This window comes from Crinia signifera, chromosome 4 (assembly GCF_055691185.1).
Source record: "Crinia signifera chromosome 4, ASM5569118v1, whole genome shotgun sequence".
Taxonomy (NCBI): Eukaryota; Metazoa; Chordata; class Amphibia; order Anura; family Myobatrachidae; genus Crinia; species Crinia signifera.
The window spans coordinates 257,292,103-257,306,556 of NC_139220.1; the positions used below are offsets into that span (position 1 = coordinate 257,292,103).

General features: G+C 47.8%; 1 protein-coding gene across 1 annotated transcript in view; it reads left to right on the forward strand.

The window, feature by feature from the left end:
• PLEKHO2 (pleckstrin homology domain containing O2) overlaps positions 1 to 14,454 on the forward strand; it is a 40,947-nt gene that overhangs the window by 13,536 nt on the left and 12,957 nt on the right. The window contains exons 2-3 of the mRNA XM_083184290.1: positions 11,205 to 11,354; positions 13,713 to 13,829. Of these exons, the coding sequence (XP_083040416.1) occupies positions 11,205 to 11,354; positions 13,713 to 13,829 (267 nt within the window). The remainder of the gene's footprint in view (positions 1 to 11,204; positions 11,355 to 13,712; positions 13,830 to 14,454) is intronic.

Below are 14,454 nucleotides of genomic sequence, written 5' to 3' on the forward strand. Positions count from 1 at the left end.
ACGTGGTCGGAGCTAGCTGCAGTATTGGCAAGTGACCGCAATGGTAATAAACAATTTCTGGTAGTGCTGCGGAATCCAGGATAGGAGGGGGAGGGGCTAGTGAAAAATGGAAGTTTGGGATGAGAGTCACTGGGGAGTGCAAGTTGGTGTCAACGGTGGCACCGAAAGGCTAACATCCTGACCTCGGGTGGTGTACACGTCCATTCCTGATGGTCTCGGTGTTCCTCCACCATCCCTCGGCACCTTCTTCTGTTTCTTCTGCTGGGGGCTGCTTGTGCCACAGATCCAACAGCTTCTGATCAGTGATCCACAGTGCTGTACACAGACAGGCGCGACTTCCGAGCAGGCGGTATCACAAGATCTCGTCTGTCGGGGGCGGGTGCTGTCTGTGGAGTGCCGTGCGCTCAACTCCGCTGCCCAGAGGATACTTTGCTGGGTTGGACAATGGAGTACTGATAGAATGTTGGTGTAGTGATCTCCCCAACGTGTTTTGGCCCATGGGGCCTTCTTCTGGGGAGTATTTTATATACATATAAATGCTGTTCTGCAAAAGATGATACTCTGATGTGTCTCCTCTATGCTAAGGAGCTAACACCTTGTCTTAGCCACCTCCTCCCTTCCCTCTGTACCACCTATGCTCCTCCACAGGCTAGATAATTACTTTAAGGTAAAAGTTAAAACCAACAGTAACACTCATTGAGACAAAAAAATCCTTGTCTGGAAGCTGGGATGGAGGATAATTCCTGCGCTGTTAGACCAAACTTGCCTACTTTATAGAACTCTCTTCAGACAGGACACCGAGGGCAAGTCAAAATGGGGGGTATGGTCATGCAAATAGCAGTGTGCAGTGGGGGTATGAAGCTATTATGAATGGCTATGACTTACCCTTACCTCTCATCATTAGAGAAGTAGGGAGAATGCAGCAGGGTGGCCTTACTCACCGGGAAGTCCAGAATGAATTCACAACATGTGTGAGCCACCCACATAGTAGGCTGTAGTAACATAGAATTTGACGGCAGAGAAGAACCACTTGGCCCACCTTCACACACTATGTATATATATATATATATATATATATATATATATATATACTATATCAGTATATATTTGTAAAGTGGGAGAAAACCCAGAGTGCCTGGAAGAATCCCACACAGAGAATATACAAACTCCGCACAGTTAGGGCCATGGTGGGCATCAAAACCCATGACCTCAGCGCATTGAGGCAGTAATGCTAACCATTACACCGGCCTTACTGTACCTATTTATATTGCGTAGAACCCACAGGATACAAATATACACCAGATTAAAAAAATGGGTACTCTTTACTTAGATGGGCGCCAGCGATTGAAATCGCGGTCGTCGGGGGTAAAAATCGCGGTCATCGCGGGCATCGCGGGTAAATCGGGATGCCCGCGATGCCCGCGATGACCGCGATTTTCCCATAGGGAACAATGTTAAAAAGGCTAATTGACCGCGATTTTACTGTTAAATGCCTCAATGGACCCGATTTGGCCATAGGAATCAATGTTAAATGGGCCACAGAGCCCAAATAGTCAGAATTAACCCTTAAATGTCCCCCCCAATTTTTAACGCCACCCCACGATCCACGCCAACCCGAAGCGTGGCGAGCGCAGCGAGCCCGCGAGGGGCGGCGGTACGCTTCCTCCGACCTTTTCATGCCCTACTATCCACTAGGGCGTGGAGTGAGAATATAATAGTGTGGCGAGCGCAGCGAGCCACCGAGCCCGAAGCGTGGCGAGCGCAGCGAGCCCCGCGAGGGGACGCGGATACCTTCACAGGTAGACGCGTCCCCTCGCGGGCTTCACAGGTGTCCGTGGCGACGCCGACACCTGTGAAGCCCGCGAGGGGACGCGTCTACCTGTGAAGGTATCCGCGTCCCCTCGCGGGGCACGCTGCGCTCGCCACGCTTCGGGCTCGGTGGCTCGCTGCGCTCGCCACACTATTATATTCTCACTCCACGCCCTAGTGGATAGTAGGGCATGAAAAGGTCGGAGGACGCGTACCGCCGCCCCTCGCGGGCTCGCTGCGCTCGCCACGCTTCGGGTTGGCGTGGATCGTGGGGTGGCGTTAAAAATTGGGGGGGACATTTAAGGGTTAATGGGCTCTGTGGCCCATTTAACATTGATTCCTATGGGCAAATCGGGTCCATTGAGCCATTTAACAGTAAAATCGGGTCCATCGCGCCTTTTAACATTGATTCCTATGGGAAATCGGGAGCATCGCGTCGCGGGCATCGCGGGTACATTTATGGCCGGCCGCGACGCGACCGACACGATTTCCATGTTTAACATGGGTTTCAATGGGAAATCGCGGGCATCGCGTCGGTCGCGTCGCGGCCAGACATAAATGTACCCGCGATGACCGCGACGGGCGCCCAACTAAGTAAAGAGTACCAAAAAAGGATATGTGGACAAAAGTACTTGGCCACACCTGTTAATTATTGAATTCAGGTGTTCCCATCAGACCCATTGCAGGCCCAAACTGTGAAGTTTCATGAAGGAGAGATGATGGTATGGGGCTGTTTTTCAGGATTTGGCTAGGCCCCTAAAGTGAATTGTGATCTTAATGCTTCAGCATATCTAGACATTTTGAACAATACTATGCTTATCACTTTTTGGGAACAGTTTGGAAAAGGTCCTTTTCTATTCCAACATGACCGCACCCCAGTGCACAAAGCAAGAACTATAAATACATGGTTTGATGAGTTCAGTGTGGAAAAACCTGACTGGCCCACACATAGCCCTGGCCTCCACCCCATCGAACACCTTTGGGATGAACTGGAATGGAGACTGTGAGGAAGACCTTCTCAACCAACAACAGTACTGGCACTGACCTCAGAAATGTTCTACAGAATGACTGAGCACAAATTCCCACAGAACAGCTCCAAAATCTTGTGGAAAACCGTCCAAGAAGTGGAAGCTGTTATAAATGCAAAAGGGAGACCAACTCCATATCACAGTATAATATAATCTCCTTATAGTCCCCGTTGGTGTAAAGGTCAGGAGTCCAAATACGTTTGTCCATATAGTGTATTTGCAAGAAGGAAGCATTTTCCATCTCTAGATATTGTCATTCACTGTAACCCATCCAATCAGTCACCTTTGGTGCTATTTCTTAAAATATCTTGTTGCTTATCCAACTTCCTCACTGTGATTTCCCCTTTGTCCTTGTTACCTAGTCATTTCCTCATCATTGGTCTCTCACTTTCTCACACACACACACAGCATCTGGCCTGTATGTGTTCTCACCCATATGAACAAAATATTTTTCACATATACCGTATGACATTAAGTACGCACTGCCACATGGGGAAATGTCTATCTAGCCTTTGGAAAAACACAGCTGAAAAAACAAACCCATGTAGAGCAATGTACAGTATATGAAGATAGTATAATACTTTGTAGTTCATTGTTTGTTTTTTCAAATGTCTCCTACTCGCCTTCATCTTGCACCAAGAAATAAATGTTCAGTCGCAATACACTGTTACATTATGTATACTATTTGTCTATGCATTATTTTAGTAGCAAAGCCATCTCTTATATATTTAGCCAGATCTGTCACTCTGTGACTGTGTGTATAATGCTGGGTGGAGTCACTGTATGACTCCGCCCAGCATTATACAGTACACACAGATATGGCCTAATATATAGGATTTAGCCAGATCTGTCACTCTGTGACTGTGTGTGGAACGCTGGGTGGAGACACTGTATGACTCCGCCCAGCATTATATACACAGATATGGCCTAATATATAGGAGAGATATAGGGGGGCAGTGGGGCACAGCAGCATGTACATATACTGTATACATATACAGTATATACGCTGTAGGTGCCGGCAGGTGCCTGCAATTAACCTGCTGCCATTGTCTGGGGGCAGTGCTCCTGGCCTGGTATTGGGAGGACGGGGCCGTGAAGGGACGGGTTTACAGCTGTGTTTGGCGGCTGGAGCCGCTAATCCCGGAGTGCATCGACCACATTACCTGCGAAGTCAGAGACACAGCCGCCGGCTCTGTGGACACTCTTCAAACCTAGGGCACAGGTTTATACTGAGCAGCTCACTTAGCCGTCGGCCGAGCGTCTCTCACCTCTGAAGGGGATCCGATGCCTGAGCGCTGATCGCCATTTCTCAGGGTCCTGGCGATGTCAGGAGCGGAGATGTGGTGGGGAGCGCAGACCTCCGACTTTGCGCTCTGCATGCGTATGTGTCCAACGGAGCTCAGCACCAGGTATGGTGATGGGAGTGAGGCCAAGGCTGCGGTAGTAGGCTGCAACCCGCAGAGTCAGATTAACTGAATCCCGGCTCCGCAGCGTCCTCTCAATTTCCTGCGGTGCACTTGGTGGGTCAGGGGAGCTGTCACGACCTGTGATGGGGAATACAGATGAGCTGAACACCCTTTTAAAAGATAGTGTGTGCAGGAGTTATGTGCAGTCACGTCTTCCTCGCTGCACAGCCAGGCCATGCCCCCCTCTGGGGCAGGGCTGGCAACAGAAATCTTGGGGCCCTGTACACTGATATATCTGGGGCCCCCCCGCCCGCCCCACCTTCCCACCTATACTTTGAGAATCCAGGGCCCTTTGTTTCAGCAGCATTGTCTGTGGTAATTCTGATTCTTCTTTGAAGGCAACCCCAATAAACTTGGCGACCTATGACCAGCAATTTTACTTACTGTAAACTTCAATTCTCTTCTCCGAACGTCCCATAACTCCTGCTGTGGCGAGAAGGCAGGGCACAGGAGCAGATGACATGGGGTGCTGCACATGCACAATAAGTAAGGCCGTCCATCAGGGCTGTTTCTCCACAATTTGGCTCCCAGTGCGAACAGTTAAAAATCCCCCCCATAATTTGTCACAGAGCAAAAAAGGCATGACCTCGCAAGAAAAAAAAAATTCCTTCCACCCCACTTTTGCAACCTGCATGTCCAGACATTGGATACCACAGGAATGGTCGCTGCCATGCTTAAATTGGTTGGCTGAAGGCCTCGCAGTGACATAAAACCATGTAGGCCCACACGGTGACCCAGTAAACCTCCCAAACAGTGTCAGGCTACTTATAACAATATAAACTGTTTAATAGTAATGCCTATTACACACTATACCATGCGGAGTAATGCCCATTACACCACACACTGTAATGTCCATTACACATTATTCTGCACACCATAATGCCTGTTACACATTATACCGCACACGTAATGCCTATTAGATATGCCCCACACTGTAATGCCCATTACACATAATGCCATACACTATAAAGCCCATTACATATTATACCACATGCTCTAATGCCAATAACATATTATGCCACGCACCACGCTTGTCTACATGCTTTTTGCCTGCCAGTAGTTACATGCTCATTGTAAGGGGTTTCTAGCTCTCTGTAGTGCCGCTTATTTCCATAATTTTCCCTGTAGTGCTGCTTTTATTCATAGAGACCCCTGTAGTGCCTCATTTTTCCTTAATGCCCCCAGGTAGTGCAACTTCTATTCATAATGCCCCCTGTAGTGCTCACTCACCGCCAATCACTGCAGCTGCTTCTGTTTTGATCACTGAAGGGAGGACTCGGGAGAGCAGAGCGCAATGTTCTCCAACCCTTGCTTCCTTTCCTTGAAATAGCTGGAGACCACCAGCTATGCGTGATCGCAGTCATCGGCGCCACAGTGACCACACAGCACGGGGACAATGCAGCGGGAGCAGTCCACGAGGGGGGAGGGGTTACAGGTTGTTGTCCCCCTGCCGTCCATGCACAGGGCAGATGGGACACTGTCACGCCAGGCAGCCGACTCAGGTTAGGATTGCTGAGCGGCTACGGGCGGCGCGGTCTGCACACAGACACACACAGGACTCGAGACGCAGCACCCAGCGCGTGGCACTACTCTGTGTGCCACGCGCCGGGTGCTGCGTCTCGAGTCCTGTGGGGGACAACAACCTGTAAACCCCCCCACCTCCCGGACTAATCCCGCTGCAGTGTCCCCCTGCTGCACGGTCACCGCGGCGCTGAGATTCAGCGTCCACAAACAGACAGGTGGTGGCACACAAACTAGACGGGCTGCGTGAAAGGTAATACAGCTTACAGACGGGCCCCGGCCAGGCTCTAGGGCCCTTCAGTTTGCCGGGGCCCATCACACTTGTACCCTTTGACCCCCCCTGTCGCCGGGCCTGCTCTGGGGACACTCACCAGACCCTCATGGCCTAACGATGTGGGGGTGCTTGCTGCTGCTGTGACTGCTCCTAATGGGGTTCCAGCATCCCCCGACATGTGAGCAGCTATTTCCTCCCTCACACACCCCATACTCCTCCCGCACACCCCCACCCACCTGCCCCCTCACAGCAACCCACACCAATTACACGGGGCACCCCCACATCTGCAACTCCACCACCCACAGAATCCCCTCACCCATCTCTCACCCACTCACGACAACGCCATGCCATTGCATCCGCTACTCCACCACCCGCAGCACCCCCACATCCACCTGTGAAAACACACCCGCACCTCCTGCACAAACCATATTTCACCCAATAATGGCGTTCACAGGTTTAAGGGGCACAGTATACCACACACTCCCCTCCCGCACAAACCTCATTTCACGCAACAATGCCGTTCACACGTTAATTCCACTTATGATGAGCCCTGAAATGCTAAATATCAAACTAAACGTTTCCAACTCACTGAAGTGTGCGATGAGATGCAATGTTATTTTTCAGGGATATAAGAAATATTTAAATATTTATAGAAGGGTACAATAAACCAGAACATGAAGACGCCTTTTGTTTTTCATTAACCCTGTACACCCTAAGTCAAAAACTCAAAGTCTTCAGTTTTTGCATGTATCAAATATAATACAAATTGGTTTGGGGGGTACCTGTGCCAGAGGTACCGGAATATTTCTGAAAAGAAAGATGTGCTGCTCTCAAAAAGGAGAAATGTTCTACATCAGTTTCTACGGGGTGAAGTTTAGATGAGTAGGTATGACAACAAAAAGAATCAAAACTAAACAAAACAGAAGGAAACGGAAGAACAAAGGGGCAGATTAAGCAACAAGTGCGATTCTTGTTATTACTCATTACCAATGAGAAATGGTGCTCCAGATAATCAGCTCATGTACTTGCACCAAGAAATGAAAGTTACACTATACACTGTGTATATTACATATATATAACATTAGAGATGTTTCTTGTGTTTTCTTTGGGCTCTAATTTCATCATCATATTTTGGTTTAGCCGCGTCTGTTGGCAAACGGAGCCTGCACATGTGCATAAATGCTATGCGCATTCGCAATAGCAAAACAACACTCCCCCGTGCGAACGCGCAGGGGAGTGTGAAGACCGGAATGGCCTCCATAGTGTGTGAATAGCCATTTTAGTTTGTTAGTATGTTAGTGGGTTGGTGGCAATATATCAAGCCTAGAAGAGATGAAGTGGAGAGAGAGAGATATGTAGGGAGGAAGGTATCAAAGCTTGGACATGGTGCCTACACATGGGGAGATGTTCTGCTGAGCAATCTGTCAGGACCAGTGCCGCCAGTGATTATAGACTTATCTAACATGCTGTCGCTATGGCCCCTACACACACGGAGTGATATAGGGGCATTTTCTAAGCAATCTAGTGAGATCACTGAGAAAATGCCCCTAAATTGCTACGTGTCTAGACCCTATTAGAAATAACAGGTAATAATGATAAAGTATGAGCCAATCCTGACAATGACAGTTAAGGTGCCTACACACGGTAAGATTTTTTAAATGATATGGCCATTTCGACCAGTCGGAATAACCAATCGTTTAAAAACTTTCCGTGTGTTGGCAAGATCACGATTCAATGCAGGTGCCCGCCGGGCATTCATCAAACCTGCTCCCTTCAGCAAGTGGAAAGATGAATGACCTGTCATGCACGATTTGTGCCGAATTGTTCTGTTTGTAGGCATGATGAACAATGTGGCAATGATGTGGTATACGGTTTGCAGACCCCAAACGACCCATTTAAGCCTCTGATCAATGAATCACTCTGTGTGTGGGCATGATCAGGAGTGTTCTGGATTTCCAGAGAAATTAGATAGACATTGGATTGTACATGATACCTATCCATGTGTGGGCACCTTTAGAAGTTGATTAGTTAGTACTTCATCTATCTCACTGTATCTCTCTCCAAGGCTTGATATACAGTATCTCCCCTATGTACCAAAGAAATAAAGTGAGTGGTCTCAATATCTGACCAGCGGTTTTGCAAACCTGTCGCTTATTAAATGTACCCCATGTGTTCCTGCTTCCCTGTGCTCCTTTCATGTCTATAACTGGTATGGTATAATGATGTGTAATTACAGTAGAGAGTGTTTTATAATCAGTTGCAGATGGCAGTAGTACCAGTAAAGTCTGATAACATAGTAAGAAGCTGTAAGCCTAATAGCCTTCAGTGGTAGTAAGGTAGGAATGACTGGTTATAAATATTGAAACAGGTCAGTCATATAGAAACATTGTTTAAAGTTGCAAATTTGCATGAAAGTCATAACAAAAATCAATGTTTATCTTTCATAAGGTGCATACACACAGTGCAATTTGGATTATGGCCGATTGTGACTATGCGATTTCCCTTGAAGTCCCAAGAGGCGAGAACCACAGATATTAACTATACTGTACACACTGCACTTTTGATTATATTGTGTTATAGTTTGTACATTTTCTAGTCAAAATTTAGCTGACTGCACAGTCTATTTTTTCTTTCAATACCGAGCCTGAGGAAACACATCAGCATGACAAGCTGTATACAAACAATGTGATAAGTACTATGTCATTCATATCAGTAGTTCATATCGCACCGTGTGTATGCCCCATTACATTCGCTTCCACTAATTGTGCAATAGGCTAAATTGCATTTTAACTGGAGATAAAATGAGGATAAAATTCTACATAGACAAAAATAGTGTAAAAGGCCCCAGAAATGTGCACAGAGAGGGAGAAACAACAAGTGAGGATTTGTTTTGGTACTTGTGTAGTTTCACGGCGGCAGCTTACACTACGTTTGAAGCTACGCTAATAGCGTAGCCCAACAGCTGCCTTACTTGTGTAGTTTCACGGCGGCAGCCTAAGCTACGTTATCAGCGTAGCCCAATGGCTGCCTTACTTGTGTAGTTTCACGGCGGCAGCCTAAGCTACGTTATCAGCGTAGCCCAACGGCTGCCTTACTTGTGTAGTTTCATGGCGGCAGCCTAAGCTACATTATCAGCGTAGCCCAACGGCTGCCTTACTTGTGTAGTTTCACGGCAGCAGCCTAAGCTATGTTATCAGTGTAGCCCATTGGCTGCCTTACTTGTGTAGTTTCACGGCGGCAGCCTAAGCTACGTTATCAGCGTAGCCCAACGGCTGCCTTACTTGTGTAGTTTCACGGCGGCAGCCTAAGCTACGTTATCAGCATAGGCTGCTGCCGTGAAACTACACAAGTAACTACCTTACTGTTGATGGGAACTGCATCTCTGTCTCCGGTGTTCCTGGCAAGCCTAGTCAGGGCCTCTCTCACACCGCCGGTGCCAGCATGATCCCCTCTCTTTGGCGGAGAGGGGATCATGCTGGCGCCGATGGAGAGGCTCTCCATCTGTTTGAGACGCAGGAGCGTCTCAGACGCTCCAGCAATGAGACGCGCCTGTGTCTGAGTAGATATTGCGGCAGGGTACAGCAACCCTGACGTCAGGGTTTGGGGTTCTGTAGCGCATGTGCCTCCTGTCCAAAGAGGGGGTTCGGACGCAAGTGCGTCTCATTCACAATGAAGGAGGCATTTGCCAGTGCTCCATTTGATACCTCCATTTGATACCCCCACTATCCACACCAGCCTGAAGTATGGCGAGCACAGCGAGCCCTGCGAGGGGCCGCAGAATACATGTAAAGTAATCTCCATCCCCCCACAGGACTCGCTGCGCTCGCCATACTTCGGGCTCGTGGCTCGCTGCTCTCGACACACTTTATAAAATCAACTCCACGCCGACGTGGATAGTGGGAGTATAAAAAGGTAGAGGGGACGCGTTAGGCTGCGCTCGCCACGCTTCAGGCTGGCATGGATAGTGGGGGTGTTTCAGGGACACATTCACACCTGTCATGACAGGGGGGTTAAAATGGTCAATGGTTCCCACATAATGTAATAAGCGCAAACTGACTACGCTAACTGCGTAACGCTGACTGACTACGCTAACTACGTAAGCTCCGGCTGCCTGCGAACAGGTGGGAACACAACACTGATACTAACAGGGACGCCTGAGTGACTACTTGTGTAGTTTCATGGCAGCAGCTTAAGCTACGCTGTTAGCGTAGCACAAAGGCTGCGGCCGCAGGAACACTACGCTGATTCTGACGGGTATGCTGACTACGCTGTCAGCTTATTCTGACAGGGAGGATACGCTAACTACGTAACTGCTGCCGTGAAACTACACAAGTACCTTTGTTTTTGTAAGTGATCAAGAAAAATTTAAATACTGTGACAAAGATCACATACTATACACTGGATAAAAATAAGTTATTTTCTTTATTTCTAGCAGGTAGACAGCATACATGTTTGACAGGGGTGTGGTATGGGGTTCCGACAGTCGGGATCCCGACAGTCATTAGCCCGACGTTGGGATCCCGACTGCCCGGACTCAGACAGCATGGTGAGCGCAAAAAAGCCCCATGCGGGCTCGCTGTGCTCGCCACAAGGGAAAATAGCGGGTTGCCGAGGGGCTGTCGCTGTTTTGAAAGTCGGGATCCCGACATCGGGTAAATGACTGTCGGGATCCAACTGTCGGGAACGCGTCCGGCACCCGTTTGACAGCTTGGCAATTCAGAGGTTGCAGCATAGCAGGTTTTACAGCAGGCAATACACAGGCTTCACAAAAGTGTACAACACTCCAGAGGTCCTTAGCATAGGCCCCACATCCCAAGCCGATTGCTAAGCCACTAACTGGCATTTAACAGCAAACCACAGGTGTTGTTAATTAGCCAAACAATTATTCACATCAGATCTTAGAAAAAACCTGGACTGGATCTAATCAGTCCTGTTGCTGCTTCTGTAAATCCTGAGATCCTGCTGTTCCACAATAACTTCATGTGGAACTATGCTGCAATACTGACTGAGATGAAAGTGCAGCATGTCCATGTTTTCACATCTACAGTATGTGCATTTCCCAACCTACAGTATGCTACTAACACATTGTGTGTACTTTGTTCTCAGGGTGTAAAGGGAAGTAGTGTTTCTCCCCCGCCACAAGCTAAGGAGATCCATAGAGCTGGTTGGCTGAAGAAAAGCAGTGGACTGCTGGGACTATGGAAGGATCGCTACATGCAGATTCTTCATACGCAGCTTCTTTTGTGTGACAGTGAGGTAAAGAGCATGAATATTCTTGGGGTGGGAAACGAAAGTCAAGTGCAATAGATGAATTAACTGATACAGTACATTTAGAATGAAAGCTCTCACGAGCAGGGCCCTCTCTCCTCATGTGCTTTTCCTAGAATTTATATATCTCTGCCACCCTAAAAATTGCTTGAGTGTCCTGTCCCCTCATGCAACTGTCTTTATTTGCCATGTACTTGTCATAATTTTCCTTGTACTGTAATTTGTTATTGAAATGTTTTTGCTAATTTATGTATTGTTTGGTGTTGCGGAACCCTTGTGGCACCATATAAATAAAGTATAGTAATAATAATAATACATTTTCAGTCAGCCCTCCAGGGAAGCATTTAAAATTGTATAGCAGGCAGTGACATAAAGACGGTGGGGCAAGCATGGCACATGCCGTGAAAGCTAGGACAGTGCCATTGCAGAGAGAGAGAGAGCACTTGCCAGGAAAGACAGGGAGCCGGCCAGGGGGTAAGCAGAGGTTGGGAGTTGGAAGAATGACGACAGAGGGAGCATGCCAGCAAGACACACCCCCTTTTCAGGATAATCGTATGCAGTGGCGTAACTTCAAATATTGCGACCCCCCCACCAAAGGTATCTGGTGCTCCCCCTCCCCGCCCGCCCGCCACCCTACCCATATACTAACTTACTCAGAGCGAAGCAGGTGGGAGTTGGGATACCTGTCGGCACTGCAGTGGTCCCGGCTCCCGTCCTGGCTTCATTCTGATATGAAGAACGGACCATCACAAAATGTCCGCCCCCATACAGCAGACAGTTTCAGAGAACATTCTGCTATATGGGGGCAGACATTTTATGATGGGCCGTTCTTCATATCAGAATGACGCCAGGACGGGAGCCGGGACCACTGCAGCGCTGACAGGTAAAGCTGCGGGGCATAGGGGGGCATTACAATAGCACCGCAGCCCCCCGGCGCCCGCACTTGCACTGCGCCTCCCCGCGACCGCGGGGGCTGCGGTGCTATTGTTATGCCACTGATCGTATGGATATATTTTTCTCCTCTGTGGGGGGACAGGGTGCTGTTTTCCATCAAGCCCATGTGGTCAATAGGCACGGCCACACTTCTGATGGCAGGATATGTGGAGTTGGGAACAAAATGCCGGTGATCAGGATCCCGACAGCTAAGTCTCAATGTCACAATGGCGATGGTTCCCAGTGAGTATTCATACCCTATTTTAAGCCCTACACATTCGTTCCCACAGCGATCACATTCATTTGCAAGATGAGATTTCACTCTAGCGGGGCGGCATCTTTACTTGAAGCTGGCCATGCGAATTCACGGCCATGCATCAGGTCTTAAATAACCCCAATATAACTTGTTCATACAATATTTTATTTAATTTATATTCATTGTGGAAATGTTGTGTTGTCAAGCACATATCTGTGAGCTGAAAGCAGCCATGCAAGCTCATTACAAAACACAACTTGTCTTTCGTTGCACAAAAACAGAAGCTTCAAACTGAAAGATGTTTGGAAAGTTTCTACATAAAACATAGATGTTGGGTGGATACACTGAGGCCGCTGCTGTCACCATTGGTCTCCTTTTCGTTCAGGAATGTCAGACACCTGATTCTACTGCCAGGACATAGGAAATCTTGGCAGCCTTTGGGCCGGGGGAAAAAAAAACAGTTTGCTCTACACAGGATGGTTCTGTGAGATTAATCTGGCTGACACCTGTCTCTTCTACAAGAACATGGCAGCTGTTTGGCAGAGGGAGAGGCTCACAGTGTAATGGCACATGTGTGTGTGTGTGTATAGCTAAATATATGTATTTTGTTTATTCACATCTGTAGATTTTTAAAGAGATGTCTTAACAAACCCCTCCTCCTACAATTACAACATTTAGTGCAGAGCCGCAACTAGGGCTGCACAGGCACCATGACAGGGCCCCAACTTTGTTCATGAGGTCACAACCTCTTTCGCTTGCGAGGAGTCAGGACCTTCATCTCCTGCTGTGTTTATTTAGATGATGATATTGGCTACAAATTTCTCTGCCCCTAACCATTTGGCTGCAGCTTGGAAAACATCAATGTGCCAAGGTGGCGCGACAACTTATATGTGCTCATATACCTTCAAACACTGGGCAAGGGTATAGCTGCAGCATGCTGGGGGTGCGACCAATCCATAATACTATTATTTTCCTGCATTCATTGGAGGGTAAATGCCCCCAACTCTCATACATTGGAGCAATTTGCCATTCTTGGAAGAGTGCAATAGTCCTTTCAAATCTTGGCATCCTGCTGAAATCAGGATGGCTGGGAGGTATGTTAACAGGGTCCGAAACAAAATCACTGTGTGACTCCCTGTATGTTTCTGTGTCCACAGGATGAGAAGAAGGGTGCAGAGATGTTGGAGCTTTCTAACTATGAGCGGTGCCAAGACCAAAAAGCCTTCCTTAAACGCAAAAGACACTTTACTTTGATACCAAACCAAGGCGCAAAGGTAAAGACATTTTTACGGCGGAGGGCTTTGCTGGGCCTGTGAGAAAATCACATTGGTGGGCCAACCGCCACTTCATAATAGAGTACATGAGAGGGACTACATACTTTAAACTACAGCTTAGGATGGATACACACTTGCACAATGTCAGCACGATTTGCTGTTTTGACAAGATGAATCATCTACATCAAGGCAGTGTATAGCGACCCCTGCAGCAACCCCCGTAAATAACTGGTGAGGCCTACCTCATGCTTTCACTCATATAGGAAACTACTGTATAATTACGGTGGTACAGGATGACATTTTGTTTCTTAATGCTAAAATGGTTTTGATCCTTCATTCAAACTCTGCTGTCCTTAATTGCAAGCCTACGGTGCTCTTGGTCTCTAGCCCCTAGGACTCTGTAGGATTACTCTGGCCCTTATTCTTATCTGATCACAGTACAAATTTGTTCTCAAAATGGGCAAAACCATGTGCACTGCAGGGGGGCAGATGTAACATGTGCAGAGAGAGTTAGATTTGTGTGAGTTATTTTGTTTCTGTGCAGGGTACATACTGGCTGCATTAATTTTACACTGCAATTTAGATTTCAGTTTCAACACACCCCACCCAAATTTAACTCTCTCTG